This window comes from Helianthus annuus, chromosome 15 (genome assembly GCF_002127325.2).
Source record: "Helianthus annuus cultivar XRQ/B chromosome 15, HanXRQr2.0-SUNRISE, whole genome shotgun sequence".
In the NCBI taxonomy this organism is placed as follows: Eukaryota; Viridiplantae; Streptophyta; class Magnoliopsida; order Asterales; family Asteraceae; genus Helianthus; species Helianthus annuus.
The window spans coordinates 39170333-39193939 of NC_035447.2; the positions used below are offsets into that span (position 1 = coordinate 39170333).

Here is a 23607-nt window from a genome sequence, read left to right on the forward strand (position 1 = left end):
ACAAGATATTACTAAAATATCTTTTTGACTCACTGGCCCATACGTCTACATTTTACGTTTAACTTGTGCATGATTATCATTTTATATATGGTGAAATAACCTAATTGCATGTCTATGGTAATTACCATGTGTTGTAGTTGTGTACCCTTTTCATATTGTTCTATTCTGGTATAGGTTATCGACACAAAATTTTATAAGGAAATGTTCCTTCACGAATTTAATTCTCCGCTAATCGACGCATTAGCAATCATCATAAGATACTTCTAAAATCTCTTTGACTCATCAATGTGTCTATTTTTCATGTTTAACTAAAACCTTATTTATCATGTTGCATTTCATGAAATAACCTAATCACGTATAATTGCATATTTTTCTTGTTTTGACGCAAGTCTTATTTTACGTATATGTATATATATTTTCCTTTTAAAGGAAGAAATGAGATCTTTTTAAGCAAAACACCAACTTTGTTTGGTCGGATAAACTATTGGTTATTTATACGAATGTAAATATAGAGATAAAGTATGATATGTGCTAAACCCTAGAAAAGAATTCGAGGATCAAAAGCGACATTTTTTTTCTCTTTATCCTTCACATCTTTTCACCCATATTTCCCTTTTAATTTATCCTCATTCGTATATACATAATAACAGAATGATACTTGAAAAAAAAATATCTTAAGATATGTACTAATTTTATTACAAGACAATCTATCTTCTTTTATAAGATCACACTCTTCATGATAAAGCTAGAACTTTGATACAAGTATCACTTCAGACATGTTAGTCTTGCTATTCCCTTAATATCATTTTTTTGTTTTTTGAAAAAATGATTCTTTATTAAATATTTGCCAAGTTACATCAAAACAGAAGGTAGACGGGCAACAAGCTGCACCGCCACCCCTTTCTGAATTGCACATATCAGTTGGAATCCAAAAATCATTTCACTCATTGTTAAGGAAATCGCCTTTTTATGTAGCCATATTTCATGTATTGATTTCTACTCCTATCATCCACTTTTCTAGTTTCAGGTTCTCAAAAGTATTAGTGTGTCATAGTCGCATGCCATATGCACATTGTCCTCTACTAACTTAGGTTATCGACACAACTTAATTTTCCTTTAAAGGAAAGTTCCTTAACGTATTTAGTTTTCTAGAAATCGACTAGTAAAATCGAATGTATGATTATAAGATCTCTCAACTTTCTTCGGTTAAAGAGTATGTCAGTTGCTTAATTACCGATCAAAACCTTTTAACACATTTATGCAAAGTCAAGTCCTATTGCAAACATCCTAAATAACATTCTTAGTAACAATTTATACCATTTATGTCGTAACACTGATACAACTAAAAGCAAATCATTCTCATACCCACACCCGATTTCCATCATCCAACGTCTCCTATCCATTGAATGCAAGATTGGACACAAGATGACTTCATACACGCGTTATTTTATAGCGATATCTTGCAACAAGACCTACTTACTACTTCACCAAAAACAAACTTCAAGAGCTAACTAGGGGTGCAAACGAGCCGAGCCGAGCCCGAGCCCGAGCTCGAATAGACTCAAGCTCGAACTCGATTAACTTATGAGAACTCGAGCTCGAGCTTGGCTCGTTTATTATTTGTTAGTTAATATATTAAATCAAAATAATATAAATAATAGACACGTTTAGGCTCGCAAACTCGATAGGTGAAGCTCGTACTCGGGTTCATTTACTAAATAAACTTATTTTAGGTTTGGGCTCGGCTCGTAAACAAGTTCAAATAAACTCGACTCAGCTCGTTTACTAAACAACTTTGAATAAGGGGTCGTAAAACTAATATTACACTTTAGGTTTGACGAGCCTGACATGTGAACATATCAGGCTTGAGCTCAAGCTCGATATGACTTGGCTCGTTTCAAGCTTTTTTTTTTTTTTTTTTTCGAGCGGCTCGACTCGTTTGCACCCCTGGCTAAAACTACCAACATCAAATACCTTAGTGGTCAGCTTAAAAAGCACCCCAAAGTTTAGGGATTACACATTTAGAATCACTATTACCAACCCACTTCTCACTTCTTCCAAACTACACACCCTTTACAGCATTGTATAACATGCATAAAAACTTGTACCCTTGTACAACAATAAATGCAAACACTCTCCTTTTAAATAACTAAACTTGCTCGGACACCGAAACCCTAGGCGCGTGCGATCCAAATGGGGACGGAAGGATCAACGGTTGTCGGTGAGTTCTAATCATTCCGTAAACTTCCGTTATCGTTATCTGAATCTGTAATTTGTTGCTTTTCGATCTGATTATACTGTTTGTTTGTGTGGTTTGAAGTTTTAGGGTTTTGAATTTGTTCATGTTTGTTAGGTTAGTGAACTCTAGGGTTATTAGATTTGTTAGATTGTTCAGAATATTTTGCTGTAAGTAAACGAGTTATAATTATAATCTCTTTATCATTTTGGTCATTTTTGCATAGTAGCTGTGCAGTAATGCGGTTAAAGATCGGATACCGGTCAAGGACCGATATTTGAGGTATAGGTTATCGTGGTGGGATATCGGTACTTTTAATATCATGCAGAATTTATATATATAGCAATTTAACATTAACAATTCAGTGTACACTTCTACCGTTAACAAATTAACCTTTTGCAACTTGCAGAACAAGAACAACAAGAATTGTAGCATGTAGGAACTGACTAAGACTTAAAACACTGGCATTTCACACTAACACTTAAAGACTTAAAACACTAATAGCAAGTTAGCAACAATAAGAATAAGAAGAAAGAAAAATGGTAGAACTAAGAAGAAAGGTACTGATATAGGGAAAATCGGTCAATATCACCGATGATATTGGTAACCGATATTCTGACCAATATCTGACACTGATATTTTACATAGGGACCAATAATTGGTATATGCCTGATATTAACTGCATAGCATATTAGTGACCTCAACATCCTAATTTTGACTAGATTTTGCCCACGTGTACTTGAAGCGCCGCCTCAAGGTCCTGATGCATTTTTCTGAGCGCCTTGCGTGTCTTTTTAAAACCGAAGAGGGTTCATTTGGAATGATTTGAGGGTGCCTTTTTGTTGTTATCTGTGTTTTTTTGGCAATCAGACGTTTATGGTATAGTAAAGATCTAGACTTTGATCAACATTTTAAAGAGCAAACAGAACAAATTAGCTTATGTAATTTAACAACAGGGCATTTCTATTTGCATGGGTTGAATATTTTAATTACCTTTGGCATGATTGTGCAGACTTGCATATGAATAACTGTTATAAACTGTTATGTGTTTTTCATCTGTTAATGATATTTAAAATGAATTTGAATTCAATATAGTTCCAAGGAGCTTTAGATTACTAGAAGAGCTCGAAAGAGGAGAAAAAGGAATCGGTGATGGAACCGTAAGCTACGGGATGGACGATGCTGATGACGTGTACATGCAGTCATGGACCGGGACTATCATCGGTCCTTCTAATGTTAGTTTTCTCAAAATCTTTTCCATCTTAATTGTCAACTGCACGTTTACATAAGAAGTATGTTGTATTTTATCTCATTGTTGTTACATGTCAGACTGTTCATGAAGGGCGCATATATCAGCTGAAACTAATTTGTGGCCTCGAGTATCCTGAGAAACCACCAAGTGTGAAATTTCAATCACGCATAAACATGACCTGTGTGAATCCGGAGACTGGTGTGGTGTGTACTATTCTCCTTGTTAAACCTTCAATACTTACATGATATGTATGTAAATAATCTCATGCGGTGTAAATTTAACAGGTTGAACCGTCTATTTTCCCCATGCTTGCTGATTGGAAACGAGAGTATACAATGGAGGACATACTAACACGACTCAAGAAAGAAATGGCCTCCCCGCAAAACAGAAAACTCACGCAACCTCCTGAAGGTGCGTTTAACGTTTTCTTTTCTTTTTTTTTATATCTCAACTGTTTTGTTACGGGTAAAACATTAAAATGCATGCCAATAAAAGAAACTGATACGACATATTTAATGTTCTTTTGTTTGTTGCAGGAAATGATGAGGGGCGGGTGGACCCAAAGGGACTAGTGCTGAGGTGTTGTATTATGTAAGTAAAGCATCTAGGATGCAATTATTATAACGTATATAGTTACCTAAATTAACTGAATCCTGCCTGTTAAACACAACTTATGCTGGTTAAATATGATCATCATCATGGTTAATGTCCCAATGTCAAAAGAATGCATTGGCTATTATTATTAAGTTTATATTTTTACCGGTTGATTTTGATCCAAATATTGCCGGCTGAGAGAGGGAAAGGCTTGTAAATTTTTATGCTACTGAGAATGTTTACATGAAAGAAGATCCGGCTTGATACAAAGGAACCCAGTTTGAAGTATGAAATAAGGTTCTGTATCGCTAAATACGGTCTGGTCGCTAAATACTCTGGTATTTTACATTGAAGAGGTATTAGTTTCTGAATAATAGAACCCAATTTCCTATTACCAACTGGATTCTATAATGTTAAACTTCATCATTAACGAAACGTTAATAATACATAAATCTTATTATTCTCCCGCATATACGCTTTACCTCACACCCCTTTTTTAAATCTCGTTACATTTTTTGAACGAACAAAATGTTTCTTCTACTCTACAGCCACCAATAATCATAAATTTTACATGGAGGCTAAAATTCACTACATATCCAGATAAATTCGGTTAGTGAATTTTCATGTTACTTTTGTATGGAAAGAAATCAAGCGACATACCTTTTAGCTTTCTTTCTGTCTAGTTTTGAACCCACGTAAGTGGTTAATTCAAGGCAAGAGCACAAGTAATCAAAATTCACAGCTTGGAGATAAATAATTTTAGTGTTAAATAAAATAACTCTCATATGTTGTGGAAACGATTGTTTCACCAAAATATCCTGAGGAAACCATTTTTTCACCAAAACAAAATAATGAATCTGGTGTGGTATTAACTTAATATCCACATATAACACAATGAATGTTATTATAGCCTAGTGGTATCTTGGTGGTGGGATAAGGCTTATGACCATTTGGTCATGGGTTCGATTCCCACAAAGGGGGTTTTTCCCAGATTTATTGGGTTTCCTCCTGAATTGGTGTATAGGTATTATTGCCTAGTGGAGATGGATATGATCGGGTAGTTCTGCTGGTGGCACGATGATACTCCAGTGGTCCGTCAGTGATCCAAATTTGCCGTTCAAAAAAAAAAAAAAAAAAAAACACAATGAATGTTACTGACAAGGAAAGTCCAAATATTTTTATTGTTTTTATCAAGTATAGGATTTTATCACGAAGACAAATGTAAAAAGGATGTTACTCAACCAACGAATGGGTTAATAATATCTGTTTTATGCTGGATGTTATGTAGCTATTCATTCAAACATGCTTAACAAATAACTTATATCGCACAACGTGGCACTTAAGAGGTGGATAATATTTTGGAAACTTAATCTTGCCAAATAAGTGGTGACCGCACGGTTAGACGACTACAATATCGTATTAAGCCGAATATTTCTCAGTTTCATAATAGTACTCAGTGTTTCGGTTACTTGTACATATTACTCATAGCACAATCTCGATAAAAGTTATATCCAGTTAACCAAATAAGGGAGTGCCCGACAACTGCCTAACACTAACGATAACAAACCTGTAATTTTTAACGGGGGGACAAAATCGTATTTTGCTAATGGGAAAATGTTAGGCAAGCTGCCAGACACTATTCCCCATACCCCTTTTGTATATATAAATTAAGACCGAGTGAAGGGGTTTAACGTCACAACCACCCATTTCTTTCCTTTATCGGCTAGGAGCAGGGGTGAACCTAGACTTGTAAGATAGGGTTCACCGGCACCTGATAGGCTGTTAATATATATAAAAATTCGATCGTCCCCCCCAAAAAAAAAATTGACATCGATCCCCATGAAAATAATAACGATCCACAAGAAAAATTAATATAAAATTTTCTAAATATCAACATTAATTAACTGGGAACAAAATCAATAAATATAATTAAGAGTAAATTGCCATTTTAGTCCCTGAGTTTTGTCTAAATTTGTCATTTTAGTCCAAATAGTTTTTTTTTTTTGCCTCTAGGTCCCTAACTTTTCTCTTTTGTTGCCATTTTAATCACATACACTAACTCCATCCAAAAACTCCATCTTTAACCAGTGGTATTTTGAGGATTTTCATTTTAAATGTTTTCAATTGCCATTTTGATCCAATTCCAAAAAATCAAAAAAAAAAAAAATCCAAAAAATCAAAAAAATAATAAAAATTCTAAAAAATCATAAAAATTCTAAAAAAATACAAAAAATCCGTTTCGGCGCGTTTCGAACCCGAACCGTTTCGAGCTGAACCGTTTCGACCAATACCCTTTCGACCAGAACCGTTTCGAGCTGAGTCGTTTCGACGCGAACCGTTTCGACCCGTACCGTTTCGACCCGAACCGTTTCGAGCCGAACCGTTTCTAGCTGAACCGTTTCGACCCGTACCGTTTCGAGGCACGGTTCGCGTCGAAACGGTTCGCTTCGAAACGGTTCAGCTCGAAACGGTTCGGCTCGAAACGGTTTGGCTCGAAACGGTTCGGTTCGAAACGCTTCAGCTCGAAACGATTCAGCTCGAAACGGTTCGGCTCGAAACGGTTCACGTCGAAACGGTGCAGCTCGAAACGGTTCGGCTCGAAACGCTTCGGCTCGAAACGGTTCAGCTCGAACCGGTACGGGTCGAAACGGTTCGCGTCGAAACGGTTCGGGTCGAAACGGTACGGGTCGAAACGGTTCGCGTCGAAACGGTTCGCGTCGAAACAGTTCGGCTCGAAACGGTTCGGCTCTAAACGGTTTGGCTCTCGAAACGGTTCGGCTCGAAACGGTTCGGCTCTCGAAACGGTTCGGATCGAAACGGTTCGGCTCGAAACGGTTCGGCTCAAAACGGTTCGCGTCGAAACGGTTCGGCTCGAAACGGTACGGGTCGAAATGGTTCGCCTCGAAACGGTTCAGCTCGAAACGGTTCGGGTCAAAACGGTTCGCGTTGAAACGGTTCAGCTCGAAATTTTTTGGAATTTTTTAGATTTTTTCGGGTCGAAACGGTCCACGTTGTAACAGTGTCAGTTTAGAATTTTTTAGACTTTTTATGATTTTTTAGAATTTTTTGGAATTTTTTTGATTTTTTGGAATTGGATCAAAATGGCAATTGAAAACATTTAAAATAAAAATCCCCAAAATACCCCTGGTTAAAGATGGAGTTTTTGGATGGAGTTAGTGTATGTGATCAAAATGGCAACAAAAGTGAAAAGTCAGGGACCCAGAGGCAAAAAAAAAAAAAAAAACTATTTGGACTATAATGATAAATTTGGACAAAACTTAGGGCCTAAAATGACAATTTACTCTATAATTAAAGAGAAAAATGCCCGGATAGTCCCTGTGCTTTCGCCTTTTTTCACCTATAGTCCCCAACTTTCTAAAATTACCTGAATAGTCCCCAAGTTTTCATTTTTTGTTCCCGGATAGTCCCTGGGTCTAACTTCAGTTTGTTTTCTCTGTTAAGAGGGTGTGAAATGACAAAAATACCCTTTCCTTAAAGGGCCAAACCACAGGGACTATCCGGGCATCTTCTTTATTTTTATTTATATAAAACCCCACCACCACACTTCATCTTCAACCTCCACCCACCATTACCCTCCTCCACCCACCATCACCCTCCTCCACCCTCCACTATCACCGCCACAGTCACTCTCCACCAATTGTGACTACAGATCCCACCATTTTAATTTGATTAGTCGCAGCTGAGATCTGAAACCAAGGCAAAAATTAGAATCGGGAACGTGACTACAGATCCCACCATTTTAATTTGTGACTACAGATATCTGCACAAGTTCATCATTTCTTAATGCACAAGTGGGAACGTGATTATCTTTCAGTTCCGAATCTGAGAAGCAACAATTATAAAAAACTAAAACATAACCCATCAACAACCACCCCCCTACCCATCCCCTTCAACCTCCTCAACCATCACCGGCAAAGAATTCCGGTCACCACCGCATGCCACAGATTCCAACCAGCAAAGCAAATCTGTGAAAGCAAAACTCTCACTTGTTCCCGAGTGAGAAAAAGAAATAGGCGGTGGTTGTGACAATTTTCATAGATCGGATGGGTTTTGGTGAACCGAATCGGACGCCATCTATGACAATCCATCATCGTTTGATAAAACGCCCTCAAGGTGTTCGATCTTTTGTGTGACGTCAACCCTGTCGGATGACTTGACTTTGTAGCCGAGAACTGCTAGCAGCTCGTCAACTCCGGTGTCTTGTTCATTGAATTCGTCCCACATCTTTGATTTACCGGTCAGATCGGGAAGCAGGGAGGAGTGGAGCTGCTGGAGCCGGTGAAGAGGGTGTGGTTTTGATTTGGGTAGTCACGTTTCATGTTTGAATTGGTTATTGGATGAGTTGGTTTTGAGTTTTGCTATTTGGGATCGGGATTTGTTTTGTTTAACTGTTGGTGAGGGAGAGTGACTGTAGTCACAATTTGTTTTGTTTGAATTGGATGAGTTGGTTTTGAGTTTTGCTATTGGCCTTGGTTTCAGATCTTAGCTTCGATTAATCAAATTAAAATGGTGGGATATGTGTTCACAATTGGTGGAGAGTGACTGTGGCGGTGATGGTGGAGGGTGGAGGAGGGTAATGGTGGGTGGAGGTTGAAGATGAAGTGTGGTGGTGGGGTTTTACAAATAAAAATGAAGAAGATGCCCGGATAGTCCTTGTGGTTTGGCCTTTTAAGGAAAGGGTATTTTTATCATTTCACACCCTCTTAACAGAGAAAACAAACTGAAGTTAGATCCAGGGACTATCCGGGAACAAAAAATGAAAACTTGGGGACTATTCAGGTAATTTTAGAAAGTTGGGGACTATAGGTGAAAAAAGGCGAAACCACAGGGACTATCCGGGCATTTTTCTCATAATTAAATTTGGATGATAGAAGCCTTATAAAAAATCGAGGATTCAAGCCCAAACTAAACAAATTATTAAGCCCATTTAACTTACCCCAATTAATGTAATCTAAACCTAACAAATAATTGTTTAGCGCGTTTGAAAACTAGGGAAATGTTCAAATGAAAACCATTAGTTATTATGAAAACTCGAAAACTAACTAAAAAAGCCAAAAAAAACATACAAATTTTTTTTTTTGCATACCAATTTTCGCCATTTTTTATATATAAAAAATTTCAAAAATAAAAAAAAAATTTTGTAGTGCACATGTGTAATACTACACATGTGTATGTGTAATACACATGTGTACTACAAAAGATTTTTTTTTTTGAAAATTTTTTTATATATAAAAAAACCTACTATTTTTATAAAAAAATTGAAAAAAAAAATTTGGTGTGTTTTTTAGGCTTTTTTTAGTTAGTTATCGAGTTTTCACAATAAAAGTGGTTTTCATTTGAACCATTCCCTTGGAAGCTAATAGCATCAATTAACAAAGAAGAAACTTAATGCCATTTGAAAAGTCGCACCACCAATCTTGTATAATTTATGGTTGAAAGAAATAAACACCCTTCATTTAGATCGCTGTAGTTAGTGGCGGATCCAACTCTGTTTTGTTGATTCATATGAACCCACTCGATTTGAAAACTATTAGTAAGAACTTTGTATGATTTGGAAAAATAGTGAGAATCTACCAAAACGAACCCACTGAAAGAAGTTTTTGGATCCGCCACTGGCTGTAGGTAGCTCTCGAATGTATTTCTGTGGTGAGGTACATGAAAGTTCGATTTGCATAATCAGATTGATGATGAGAAAATAAACGATAATTGTATTTGCTATACTGAAAAAGTGTTGTTTAAAAATGTTTGTATAGATCATGTAATGGTTAGATTTCAAAAAATAAAAACATAAAAAAATAACTTTAGGGATATTTGTATTTCCTATTTTCCTATAATACATTTCTAATAGTGATTGATGTACTTTTTTTTTGTATTTGATATTTAACTAGAAGGATCATCCGCCGCGTCGCGGTCGGGTTCAACTTCATATCAGACGTTTGAGTAATCCAGTTTTAGAAAGTAAAATACATCAACCAATGTAGGGTCTAAGAAGGGTAAAATGTAGATAGTCTTACATCTACACCGTAGAAATAAAGAGTCTGCTTCCAGTGAGACCCCGCTCGATAGTAGTTTTGCATCAAGCCTTGCACATAAGGCACAAAACACTCAACATTTGGGGACAAAAACCAATTAGTGCATGTACCCTCTGTCTTTCGGCTATCAACGCCACCACATGATGCATGATTAACCATCACTCGCTTTTTAACATTATTTTCACAAAATTAGTAAAATAACGGAAATTAGCCGACCCATGGTTTCTTCAAAACAACCATATATATTTCAATACAAATGGTACAAACAATAATACAAACATATATTACTACTTATTATTATAAATAATGCTTTTATACAACCATTGAATGCTCAAAACACCAACATAGCATGGTGTACAATCTTTAATGCAACAAAATGTTACAAATTAGAATATTATATAATATATAATTTGATTTTATTTTTATTATATAATTCGTCCCGACCTAGCCCAAATTGATCCGAAGAAAAAGTAACATATAGCAATGGTCAACCGATCACAAAAAAACTTCTGACCCTAATGAAAGTTTATCATTTAGCAATATTTATATGTTATTAAAAAATTAATATCGTTATTAAAGAAGAAAAGTTTTAACGTGTGGTATAGTAAAATAAAACTAGTTTTTACTTTTTCTTTTCACTTTTTACCTTTTTTTTTTACTTTATTTTTTCTTTGTTAATTTTGTTATTTACCTTTTTTTATTTTCTCTTATTTATTGGCGTTATACCGAGTGTTGACGTTGAAAATGCCATAAGACTATCTCCATTGGTGACCAAACCTAACCCAACTTTTTATTAAAAAAATAATCTCTTTCTTCCATCTACACAACCCAACCTTACTCAATTTTTAACACACATTCACAACTCATCCCAACCTAAAAAATATGTTTTTTAACGAACTCGGTTTCTAATAAAATTTATATCAGGATGTTCACAAAAAAAAAATAATAATAATAAGATATACCATGTATTTAGTTTTTTTTAAATGTTTGAATATTATAAGTTATTTGAATAATTAAACTAATAGGGGAATTAGTTTGTGTTGCAACCAAGGTTGCTCCACCAACTTGATTGCCAATTTTAATTTCATTTTTGATTTTATTAATTACTCAAAGTTTTGTCTTATTAGTGACCAACCCAACTTTAGGTCACCAATGGACATAACCTAACAAATCAAAACAGTACCAAGCGAATCACCACCGCATCATATGAAAAAATGTCGTTCGCCATGAATTGCGAAGTTACCACGACCCTGGTTTATCTTATCAAGATTTTATTAACTAGTTTTTAATTAAAATTTAAAAAAATAGTTTAAGGTCGATCAAAGTTGATTAATATATTATTTTATTTTTCTTTTCAACGACAATCTATCATTCTCCTATTCTACTAGTGCACCACCGACCCAGGGTTGTAATAAAAAATTATTTACATGCAATTATTATTATTATTATTATTATTATTATTATTATTATTATTATTATTATTATTATTATTATTATTATTATTATTATTATACAAGTTGTTAGCTACAATTGATTTTCTTTTTTGTTTTGACCATATATCTTATATGTTTTTTGAGGCACATCAACTTCACACTTTATCTCTAAATTTTGAGTAAATTGTGAAAATGATCATTGAGATTTGGTTATTTTTGTCATTTTAGTTCAAAATTCAAATATTTTGAATCCGGTTCCCTGTGGTTTCAATTTCATTGCTGTTTTCATCCAAAATAAAAAAAAATGGTTAGATTTTTCAGTCCACATCTAATTTTTTTTCCTATTTTTTAATGAAGACAAATGATCTTTTAAGGTTTTATTATAACAAATTAAAAAAATCTGACCATTTTGTTCTTCATTAAAAGAGATGAAGAAGACAAAAAAGCTTAATATTAACAGAAAAATTTGACTAAATTTTGCTTTTGGATAAAAATGATAACAAAATTGAAACACAGTGACCTAGATTCAGAAGGTTTTAGGTTTGAACTAAAGTGACAAAAGTGACTAAACATCAGGGACCATTTTAGCAGTTACTCCTAAATTTTATGTGGGTGTGAGGGATAGTCAAGAAATGTCATTATTACGAGTGAGGTGATGGTTCATTGACAAAGACAAAGGCTTTAAACACCTTGAGAGAGAAAAGTCTTGGGTAGTTGGGTTCAAGTCCCACATACAACAACAGAAATAAAAGAAATTTGTCATTCAAAAAATAGAAAAAGAAATGCCATTATTGGTGTCAGCCCAAACTCAAGAAATTATTACGTTTTGTCTTTTATAACATATTATTTTTTCGTTACTGTACACTTCAATTATTTTGTTCAGTTTAAGTGTTTTCAAGTATTACAACACTCTTTTTATTTGTTTTTATATGTTTGGTGTTTTTAGTTAAAATTTATGTATTTTATTTTACTCTTATACATGATTCAGTTGGTGTATTTTTACGTAAATTTTGTTTTGAAACGAGTCATGTCAAATATAATGTGTTTTAAATATACGGTATAAATTCAACTTACTTTACGTTTCATGAGTCATGTCAAATATAATACGTCTTGGTACTTATTTTATTGATGTTTTTAGTTGGTCTACGATTTGACGTTTATGTACCTGTCGATATAAATTGAAGTTGTTTTACGTTTCGATGTAATAACATTTGACCCCCTCGAGTTTTACGTGCTTAATTTTATGTACGTATCGGTATAAATTGAATTTGGTTTACGTTTCGATGTATTTTTTTTCGAAAATGAGTCATGTTGAATATAATACGTTTTGCTTATTATGGACGTTTTGAGTTGCTCTACGGTTTGATCGATAAGAAATTACAGGAAAAAAAATTAGTACGCTCAAATCACGTTAAAAAAACCGACCTCGCAACCCGGAGAATAGAATAAAAGACATTGTGAAGAGTTGTTGATATTTATTTGATTTATAATTATAGAGCTACAATGTTATTATTTTTTAATTTATTTACATTTCTAACCTTATATTATTGTTTTTAAATAAATTTATATTTCTAATCCTAAATGTTAATAAAGTTATTAAACGGCCTCGGAGCTCTAATATTATTTTATAAACGATTTACGTATACTTGTGATTTTTAATATGTTTATTATACGGAAGTTTAATAGTAACTTTTTTCTATAAACAATTTATGTTTCAATACCAAATTTTAATAGAGCTATACGTCCCTTAAAGTTTAATAAAGTTAACTTTTTAACGAATATTTCAATATATATTTATATAACATTAAAGATAAATGTCGGTGGTACAAACAGACAAAACACCTCCTTCTTTTATATATTATTTATGGGTGTTGCTAAATGCACTCCCATCTTCTTAATTTTTACTGATCGCACTCCCCCCTAAAGTTTTTAAATAAGTATAATCAAACCTTTTAATGTAGATGGCTTGAAACGATTGATCAGTCCATCACAACAGAATTTACACATGCTTTTTTCACGTGAATAGCCATTTTATTTTAGTTAAACTTCATAATTTCTTTTTAAAAAAATTCACAAACTTTGGGCGAATGTTTCTTTTTGAAATTTAGTTGTTAAACACGTCCTATTTTTATATCAATAATATACAATAACATGTAATATAAAAAATCTTTCACGTCAAATCAAATTGTTAAAAAGTATCAAAATCATCTGTGTGAAAAAAAAATTAAACAAAACAGTCAACAAATAATACAAAACAAAATCATCCGGGTGAAAAGAGAAAGAAACTTGAACAAAACAATCAAGATTTAATAAAAAACAAACAGGGAATGAACAAAAAAAACCGTAAACAATTGAACAAAACAATAATATATAAAAGGTAAAGGGTGGAATTTAAAAATTTATAAAAGTGATATTTTTGAAAATGGGGGTATAAACAGTAAAAATGGAGGTGCATTCAGCCACACCCATTATTTATACACCTAGAAGTTTCCTCAATTATCTTTACCAATCATCGCCACTCTGATCTTTCTACTCTCTCTCACGCTCCTTCTTCTGCTCTCTCTTGGCAATTGCTTCGCATGAGCAACGATCCGGAAGTCGGTCAAAGGTAGATTCATCATTTTCCTTCTTAGCGACCCCCAATAACGATGATACGCGGTGGTATCGATAGACCGTCACCGTTCCAGTAGCAAGAGGAATCCAATCGAGTGGTGATGGGTAGATCGAGCAAGCCCAGGGTTTAGTAAGGTAAGAATCGGCGATGACTTGGGAGCTAGGATTCTATAGATTCCGGCAACCTTTCTAATCTGCTCTTACATGTCTCATATTCACAGGGGAACAAAGATAAATAAGTATGGATTGGTCAAGAAACTAGAAGATACGTCGACTAAGGATCTAGAGTCTTGAACGTCTGCTGGTGAAGGTGGAGTTCACGGCGGCTAAGGTGCGATGGACCTTTATTTGATTTCTTAAGAAACACCTGATATTTGGCAACCTTGATTCTGGTAAGCACCTGATTTTGAACATGCTTTATTTTCGGAATATATTTCAAGTGCAGTTATTGATATCATCCCCAATTCGATTCTCTATATTTAGGGTCCTAAGTTCAGTTCTCAAAATGTTCATTTCTACCTAGATTCAGCTGCTTTGAAGTTGTTTTCTTTCATAATTTCTTAGTGAACTTTAATGTGATAAATATGATTTCGATTATAGTCTATGCAGGTCAAAGAACTTAGAAATAAGTCAGTGGTTATCAATAAAGCTTTAAAATGGGTTCAGAATTGATTGATGTTGTGAAGTTTGTTCTAAAATGAAACCTGCAAAATTGTTTCAACATGGTGAAATTAAATTAGAATTTTGCAGTGTTAGGCGCCCATGGTTATGTGCATTTCGCCAGATTACAAATGTTAGGCGCCCATGGTTATGTGGCTCGCTTTTCGTCATGTTAACCATGACCAGCTCTTGAATGTTGTTGCTCTTAATTGTTTGGATGATAACAAAGGAGACATCCCAGCAATAACCTCTACATCAGTCACAGATTTCAAAGGTAAGCTTACAACTAACGCAATGAGTAATGTTCAGTTTTAGTAGTATTGCTCTCACTGACATGTTACTCGGTTAAATCGAATGACTAAAATGCCACCATTACTGGAGGTTTTGAATCAGTTTAGAAGTCCTGAACCAAAGTTGTTTCGTTTCCATCTGATCCTAAAACTGATAAAGATGTATGGTTTATGATGTTCCACACTTCTTTTAAATCGACTTTAGCTCTCCAAGGTGACTCTTGGGTAAAGAAAATGGCCACTTTAACTGTAAGCTTTGGTATTTACACTATCACCCTAAAGTTTAGAATCTTCATTCAGGGTACACACATTTTTGTTTCTTTAACTGTAAGCTTTGGTATTTACACTATCACCCTAAAGTTTAGAATCTTCATTCAGGGTACACACATTTTTGTTTTTACTGTAAATCATTGGCTACTCTTATATGAAGCATCATCAAACTATGATTCAAAATGGGTCTATGTGCCCATACCTATTTATAACAGTTATTATTTGTATAAATGTTGTTTCGACTCACGGAAACTGTGAATGGAGGCATGGTCTGCTTTCTCATGTTATTTATTAGTTTGTATGTTGTCAAATAATCAATATTACTGATGATCATATATGCGTTTGTTCAATGTTGTTAAGGAGTCCAAGAAGGACAGCACCATCTGCAGTTATGATTTCAAATTTTGACCTACGGGTGCACAGTTATGAAGTTAAGGACATGCATAATTCAGCATTAAAGACAATTATTATGGTACTAAAACAAATTGTTTGCTTGCTTTGACAAATGCCATTTATCTTTCTTTCTTTCTTTCTTTTTTTTGTTTTTGAACAGCAAACACACTTTATATATATATATATATAAAGAGCCAGCAAGCGGCTGGGAACAAACAACAACCCCACAAAAACGAAACAAAACGAACAACAACACAGTGTTACATTATGCCTATGATATCAAAGTTCTTCCAGTCCTCCCATTTTATCGATCTGAGCTTCGCACAGTTATTAATCCAAACGAAGGAATCCTCTTTGATCTGGTCCACCATCCTACCGATCGGGATAAAATTGCCCTCAAAAAGCTTCTCATTTCCCTTTATCTTTCTTTCTTTCTGTTCATGAATTCATGAACCTCTGTTTTCTTTTTCTTTTTTTATTATATCATGATTAATTATTCATATAGTTTTGGATTTTAAATAAAGTTACAGTAGTTTATTTAGTTTATTGAATAGTCTACGAACTTACGTTTTTCGTAAAGTAATTGTGCATCAGTTCTTATACAATAGTTTATTGAATAGTCTACGAACTTGCCTTTATCATTAAGTAATTGTGCATCAGATCTTATTTGAATAAAAGTCCCACTTCCCAAAAAAATGGCGTTCCTAATTCTATGTTTAATGACGTTAACCTCACGAACATAATGTGTCTAACAAAGTCAAAAAAACGTGTAACGACGTGTGCGGATCCAATCTTTATTCTGTTGGTTTTCAAGAATACAAAACCAAGAACTTAAGAAACAAATTTTTTATGTGCACAGGTTGATAGAAGATATAAACAATATTATCATCAAATGCAGATAATTATATCATCATTTCAAGTAATTGCTGAAGGTGGAGCAGCAAAAACCTACACATCACTCGCACTCGAGACCAATTCATGCCGTTTTCGGTGCTTGAGAGATGCAATCGACAACCAGGTAACATGTTTTCAGTAACTTTTTTTCAGTAAAGAGCCGGTCAAATATAAAGTATAAATATGTTTTCATTCGACGGTGACATAGTTTTTTTAGTAAAGAGCCGGATCAAATATAAAGTATAAATACGAGTTAATTTAACTTTCGACACCGCCGCAACGCGCGGCGGGTCAAAATCCTAGTTCTTAAATTTAAAGAGAAAGGTCGGTGGCAAAGCCACCGGCCAAAAGACAAAAGTACCCTCGCAACAAAAGACAAAAGTACCCTGACAACAGAGAAGTCTTGAACACTGGGTAGTGGACAATATTTTAGGGTTAATTTCTAATCTGTTTCCTTTTCTTCAAGGGCTCTTCTTTTTCTACTGTCAAACGATTATCTATCACAGAGACGCACTGCTCGCTTGGTGTTTCGGTGAATATTCCTGTTGTTTTAAAGAGAAGCTAGATTCAATTCTTACCAACATGAATTTGAAGAGTGATTTACTGTTGTTTTAGGAAGATAATGTTTTGATTAATGTCTGTAAGATTGTGAAGTTTCAAATCCTAATATAAATCCAGGATTTTGAGAGATAAAGATATAAGAAAAGTTATTTACATTTGAAAAAGATGTGACTTGTGGACCCATTTAATAAATAATTATTTCAAATAAGTGATTTTTAGTCGGAATAAAAGTTATTGAAGAACCAACCTGTGGATGAAAAAGAATGAGATCGATGAGGTGGTGATGTTTGTTGTTGTTAGATCTTTTGGCTGGAGGCCAGTCGTCGGAGGTCGACTATGGGCCACCGCCGTAGTAGATTTGTTCGTGTTCAACACTTCTATCACCCGCACACATCTTCTCCGTAAAAGCAAAAGATGACGCCGGACTTTGCTCCACTGTGGGAGGCCGCTGGAGCAACAACGGGTTCCCTCATTCGTCTCTCTCTCTCTCTCTCTCTCTCTCTCTCTCTCTCTCTCTTTCTCTCGCAGTATGTTTACAGTAAAAGAAAAAATAGATATATTTTAGGTTAATTGAGCTGGGATGGATATTGGGTTTGAAAATCCATTAGCTGGTTTTATGCAAAACAATGGGCCTGTAGGTATAAAACCATATTATGACTTCGGTGTTGTTTAAAAACTAAAGCATAAGCTTGCAAAAGAAAATATTTATTGTTAAGTATTACATGACATGCGTAGTGTTTTAACGTTTTAGTAATATATATTTATATTATATTTATTTCACGTTGAAATACATAGTACTTGATATAATATATTTATTTATCAAGTATAAAATTGGCTAGAAAGGTAATTTTAATATGAAAGGGTGATTAAAAAAGGTAATGCTTCAATTTTCGTGGAAGGCCTGGAAATTATTGCAAATTTGTATAAGACCATTGGCAATGGGTATTATAGGGGTATGAAAAGCTTTGATAATGCTCCTCATAGCACACCTGAATATTCGTTAAATAAAACATCGCCAACGCTCTAAACGAAAGAACTCAAAAGAGACCGCAAAACCACTTAAAAGAAGCCAAAGAAGACGTCTAAAAAGTCTGGGCTCTAGAATTATTTGAGCGAGAAACAAATCGCCTATGCACGGACACTCTTTATTCAGCATTAGACAAGAAGATGGCATTTTTGTGACAACTTTAATTCCGACCTAAGGAATGTAATATAACCCATGTAAAAACTACAACATGAAGTTTGTAGCATTCTCGCTTAAAACCCTATAGATATATGTAGTGTATGTGTTAAGACTTATAAATCCACCTGCTATAAACAACTTACTTGACGCCGCCGCAACGCGCGGCATTGGGCAATGTAACACCCCATGTTTTCGAATGTCAAAGTCAAAGTCCAAGTCAACTTTGACTTCTTTGACTGTAATTTATCGATTTTGTGTTTTATTGTATTATGTGGAGTAAGTGTTGTCTAAATGAATTGATCGAATGTTTAATCAAAGCGGCCGATTTACGACTGTGAATAATAAGAAGTAACAATGCGATAAAGTTAATCAATCAATAATCAAGTTAATCAAATCAATCAATCGAACTCGAGACTCGAACTATGCAAAACTGGTGTGGTAATACTTACGTGTGTGTGTGCCTTATGTGTTACTTGTGCATGTTTACTTTATGTTTTGTGTGGTATTCAATCGGATCAATCAAAACTCGAATCGAAACTCGAAAAGCAATCGAACTCAATCGAAACCGACATTGAAACGCGACTTATAGATGATTGTATGTTAGATATAGTAGTTGGGACTGAAAGTAATTTGACTAGGAACTCTATCGTATTCGTATCATCGTCTATCGAAATCGAAATATCGAAAACTGTCGCGAAACATTCGAAAAGGGGTTACTGATCGAACAGGCCAGTCGATCAGCTAGCACTTTCCTGGCCGATCGAGCAGGCCATTCGATCGGAGATCCTGGCCGATCGGTTGACACTTTCCTCTTTGGGAGGCCTATAAATAGCCCTGTCATTTTCATCCTTTCTATTTTTGGAAAGCTCTGACCGAACCAGCCGTGTTCTTCACCTTTTCTCAGATTTCTCTCAACTCCGGTAAGTTTTCACTCTAATTCTTGTAAGTTTTTTATCAATACATGATTCTACACCTTTCTATCTTTCAAAACTTGATTTCTAACCATGAAATCACCAAGATCTAAGTGTTCTTGGGTGATGTCATCATGGTGTTCTTGAAGAACATCATACTTTGGCCTCATTCAACCATGAATAGCTTAGATCTGACCGATTCCCACATAAACAAACTAAGATTTGTAAGAATCTTAACACTTTCACGGAAGGATTTCCAACTTTTCTTCAACATTTTACACTCAAACCTTAAAAACCGATAGGAACGAAGCTCGAACCGACTAACTAATCATTCTAACGGTTAAAAGGTTCAAGATACGGATACTATCTACAAGGTTCACCGATTTCGGGTTAAACATCAAACTACCGTTCCGAACAGTTCACCGGCCGGACTTGGGTGATTCCTGTCCGAACCGGTGCAACAAGTAAGAACCCACGTTCTACGGTTTAACTCGCCGTCAAAATACCTTAAAAGCATGACAAATAATCAAACAGCTAAGTGTTAGACGAAAGGCCGACCAAGTCAGAATTGCTGGCCGAACGGCTAGGCCGTTCGAACGAACAGCCCAGCCGATCGAACATACCAGCCGATCGCCTGGGCCAGCCGATTGGCTAGCACATGGTCCCACACTTTTCAAACTTCATGAAGTATGCTATTGACGAAGTGATGTTCGATCGAATACGCTACTCGATTGGTAAACATTACTCTTCGGATCATGAGATACTATGCTTCAACACTTAATCGATTTTGCAACTCGTTCGTAGTACGGAATGCCATCCGATCGAATAGGCTGTTCGATCGAGTGACATCCTGCTGAGAACTACTTCTGAAGTTCCTAACCGATCGGTTAAGCCGGCCGATCGAACAGGCCGTTTAATCGATCGACCTGAAAGGTAAGAACACTTCAGTGTTCTCAAATACTACAACGAAAACTTCAAAAGTTCAAACCATCATACACAAACACATCAGAGGAAGAAACAATCCACTTGAATGGACCAGCCTACCGGCTGATCGAACAGGACTGTTCAAACAGACTTTCAAGCCGATCGAACAGCCCGTTCGATCGAACCTGCTGTTCGATCGACCAGACTATTCGATCCATTTGCACTTGTTTGCATTCCGCGTTACTCATTGTTGTGCTATCGAACTATTCAGGCTAACCCTACTCTCAGCGCTCCCTTCAATCCATAACCAATCACTGTGAGTATACTCGAACCCTTTTTGCTTTAGCACTTTTGGGTGTTACATACGTTACCTATCAAAATCACAATCAAACACACTACTCAAACTATTTGAACGCTAACCGATTGCATGTATTACGTGACTAAGTGAATGCTTGTTTACTATGTTTACACGTGGAATGCTGTCTACCTGCCTTAGCAACGTAGTACTATAGTTTGGACTCAGCACCCGTTCACACGGGGGTTGTTAAGGACAATTACTTGCATGAATTACGGTGGTAATCATGTATTGCGAACTGTCTCGGACAGTCAACCCGCAGTCGTTGGTATCGATAGATCCATGTCGATAATTAACATGCATCATTTCCCTTTGTGTACGTGTTGTTTATGCGTAAACTATTCAAACTCTATATGCTATTATCAAACTTGTATGCTCACCTTTACATTTTATGTATTGACTTTATTTTAACGTATGTGACAGGTGTTTAAGGTATTTGCTTGCTAGGGAAGTGAAGCTAGAATAAGTCTCTAGAGGCCCCCAACAAATAGTTGTCTGTCAAGAACAAGCTGCTAGTGCATAGTTGTCTGTAGATCTTGTCAGTCTGGGTCTTTAGGGGCATTGAACAATACTTTATACTTATGTCTAATTTGAACCTGAGTTGTCGGAACATGATTAATTGTTTGGATGTTATCTGTAATAACTTGTTATTTATTCGGGATACGGTATGGGACGTATCACTTTAAACTGAATTTGTATTAATAGTTGTTGTGGAAACTTCTTGACAACCTGTTTCGCTCAGTGCCATGCCCCGATGCTTCCGCCATCGGTTGGGGTGTGACAGATTGGTATCAGAGCCATAACTATAGGGAATTAGGTACGACACGACCTAGTCTGGGTCGCTGTCTTAGAGACCTAGACTATAGTTAGGAACCAACAGACCAAGTTTATGTGCCTTATTCTGCAATTCTTCACTATCACTGCACTTGAATTTTCAATAAAAGTTAAGCAATTTGGTCAGGAATAGGTGTGAAAACCGTAAACTCCTGACTGAATTGCCTGACTTATGATGATTTTATCCATTTACTCATGCTTATCCTGATATTTTCCATAACATACGAGGAGAATTATACCAAATCAGGAGTGAAATCCCCATTTTGATGAAAATTCTCCTTAGGTTTTCTTAAAACAAGGAAGAAATTGCTAAGCCAGGGGTGAAACCCTAACCTTGGCAAATTGTTCCGAATATTATTTCATCTCACCAAGGCATTCGACGGACTCCAACGACCTGAACTCACAAGTATGACCTAAGGAATGCGTGTTGAATGCCCAAGAATCGAGGCAGAAACACGACCCTTAAAGTCGAAAGTGACGACAAGTCCACTGTGAATAGTCGGATTGCTTTGGGTAGTCGATGTCTAGTAGCCGCAGACAATCTACCTCTCGATTTTATGCGTTTTGATTCTGAGAACCGCAGCCGTGTACTCTGATGACTCGTTGATTTTATGTGTTTCTGTGTGCTTTATCTGTTTATGTGTTTATATTTTGGATATTATTCGATTTTGCTGCCATTTCGATCAACACACATGACTCGCATTTGCTAATCTATCTCAACACGCTAATAAGTCGCTACAATTCTAGACGACACCATGCTACGATATACGCTATACTATACTCAATAAGCTATACGATTACGTGGTACTATTCGATATACTATACGCGATCACTATATACGAACGACACGCGAGCTTTGAATGATAGGTTTCTGTATTTTGACTGCATCTGTGATTAAATACCTAGGTGCTTATGTGCTTCTGTGTTTATGTGACTCTGTGCTTTACGTGCCTACGTGCTTACGTGCTTCTGTGCTTACATGTAACTGTGGTTATGTGCCTATGTGTTTATGTGATATGTGCTCCGACGTTTTCCTAAGCTTTAGTAGTCTAGACGAGTGAGGCACGACTTCGTTGTGTTGAGTCCAGTGACGATGTCTATTGCAGACCATGTCGTCGTCTGGATCCCGACACCACCTGACCCGTCAGGAAAAGAGAGATAAGCGACTCGCCGCTATCATCGCCAAAAGCGTAGCAAAGGCTGTGAGTAACGTTTATGAAAACGCCAGCAAGTCGTCTGAAGAATCGCGAACAGATGCACCCAAAGATGCTAGCAAGGCTGCTTTCAGCTTCAAGCAGTTCAAAGCATGCGGACCCAAAGAGTTCACTGGCGAGGATGGCCCTACCGCCATGTTTCACTGGTTTGACTCGGTTGAAGTCACTCTGTGCCAAAGCGGCTGTCCTGAGAATCTCCGCACACTCAATGCTACAGGCGTCTTCCAGTCCCGTGCTCTAGACTGGTGGACGGCCGAACGAAACAAGCGCGGAAATGATGCAGCTTACGAGCTAACATGGGAGGAGTTGAAGGCAATTATGATCGACGAATTCTGCCCTCCTCATGAGCGCCAAAAGCTGGAGGACGAGTTTTGGACCATCAAGCAGAAAGATGGAGACAACGCTGCTCTCACTGCTCGTTTCAAGCAGCTTAGCATCATATGTCCCGATCAGGTCAAGACCCCGGATCAAACCATCAAGAAGTACATTCGAGCCCTGCCCGACTGTGTAGCCGACTTTGTCCACGCCGCCAAGCCAGCAACGATTGAAGAGACTTACCTACTCGCCGCTGAGATAAATGACAAGCGAGTGAAGTCTGGTTTTTGGGATAAGCAAACCAAGTCTCTGCACCAAGCCACCACAGCAACCACCGACTCATCTGCTCAACCCTCCAAGTCATCAAGAAGAAGGAAGAAGCACAACAACAACAGCTCCAGCAACAAGAGCTGTGCTGCCGCAACAACTGCTGCTCCTCTACAAGCTGTACCAGCTCAGCAGCAACACCACCACCGCTCAGCTCCAGTGATCAATGCACCGCCAGCAAAGCGTGCATACACAGGCCCTCACCCGCTCTGCCCGACATGCTCGTATCATCATCCAGTGGGTCTAGCCTGTCGTTTTTGCACTCACTGCAACCTTTACGGTCATTTCACTACGA

The 23607-nt window shown here is 36.3% G+C and overlaps 1 protein-coding gene across 1 annotated transcript; it reads left to right on the plus strand.

The window, feature by feature from the left end:
• Positions 1 to 2065: 2065 nt before the first annotated feature.
• LOC110911406 (ubiquitin-conjugating enzyme E2 variant 1B) lies at positions 2066 to 4253 on the plus strand. The gene is made up of 5 exons (XM_022156014.2): positions 2066 to 2221; positions 3332 to 3471; positions 3566 to 3691; positions 3773 to 3899; positions 4025 to 4253. The coding sequence occupies exons 1-5, from the start codon at positions 2194 to 2196 to the stop codon at positions 4081 to 4083; spliced, it is 480 nt and encodes a 159-aa protein (XP_022011706.1). The 5' UTR covers positions 2066 to 2193; the 3' UTR covers positions 4084 to 4253.
• Positions 4254 to 23607: the final 19354 nt, after the last annotated feature.

What these genes read in the sequence shown, in the direction of transcription:
- LOC110911406 (XM_022156014.2), top strand. Translation starts at nt 2,194, where the DNA reads ATGGGGACGGAAGGATCAACGGTTGTCG. An exon ending in CTATCATCGGTCCTTCTAAT is followed by an intron (nt 3,472 to 3,565) that starts GTTAGTTTTCTC and finishes GTTACATGTCAG; the next exon opens with ACTGTTCATGAAGGGCGCAT. An exon ending in ACTCACGCAACCTCCTGAAG is followed by an intron (nt 3,900 to 4,024) that starts GTGCGTTTAACG and finishes TGTTTGTTGCAG; the next exon opens with GAAATGATGAGGGGCGGGTG.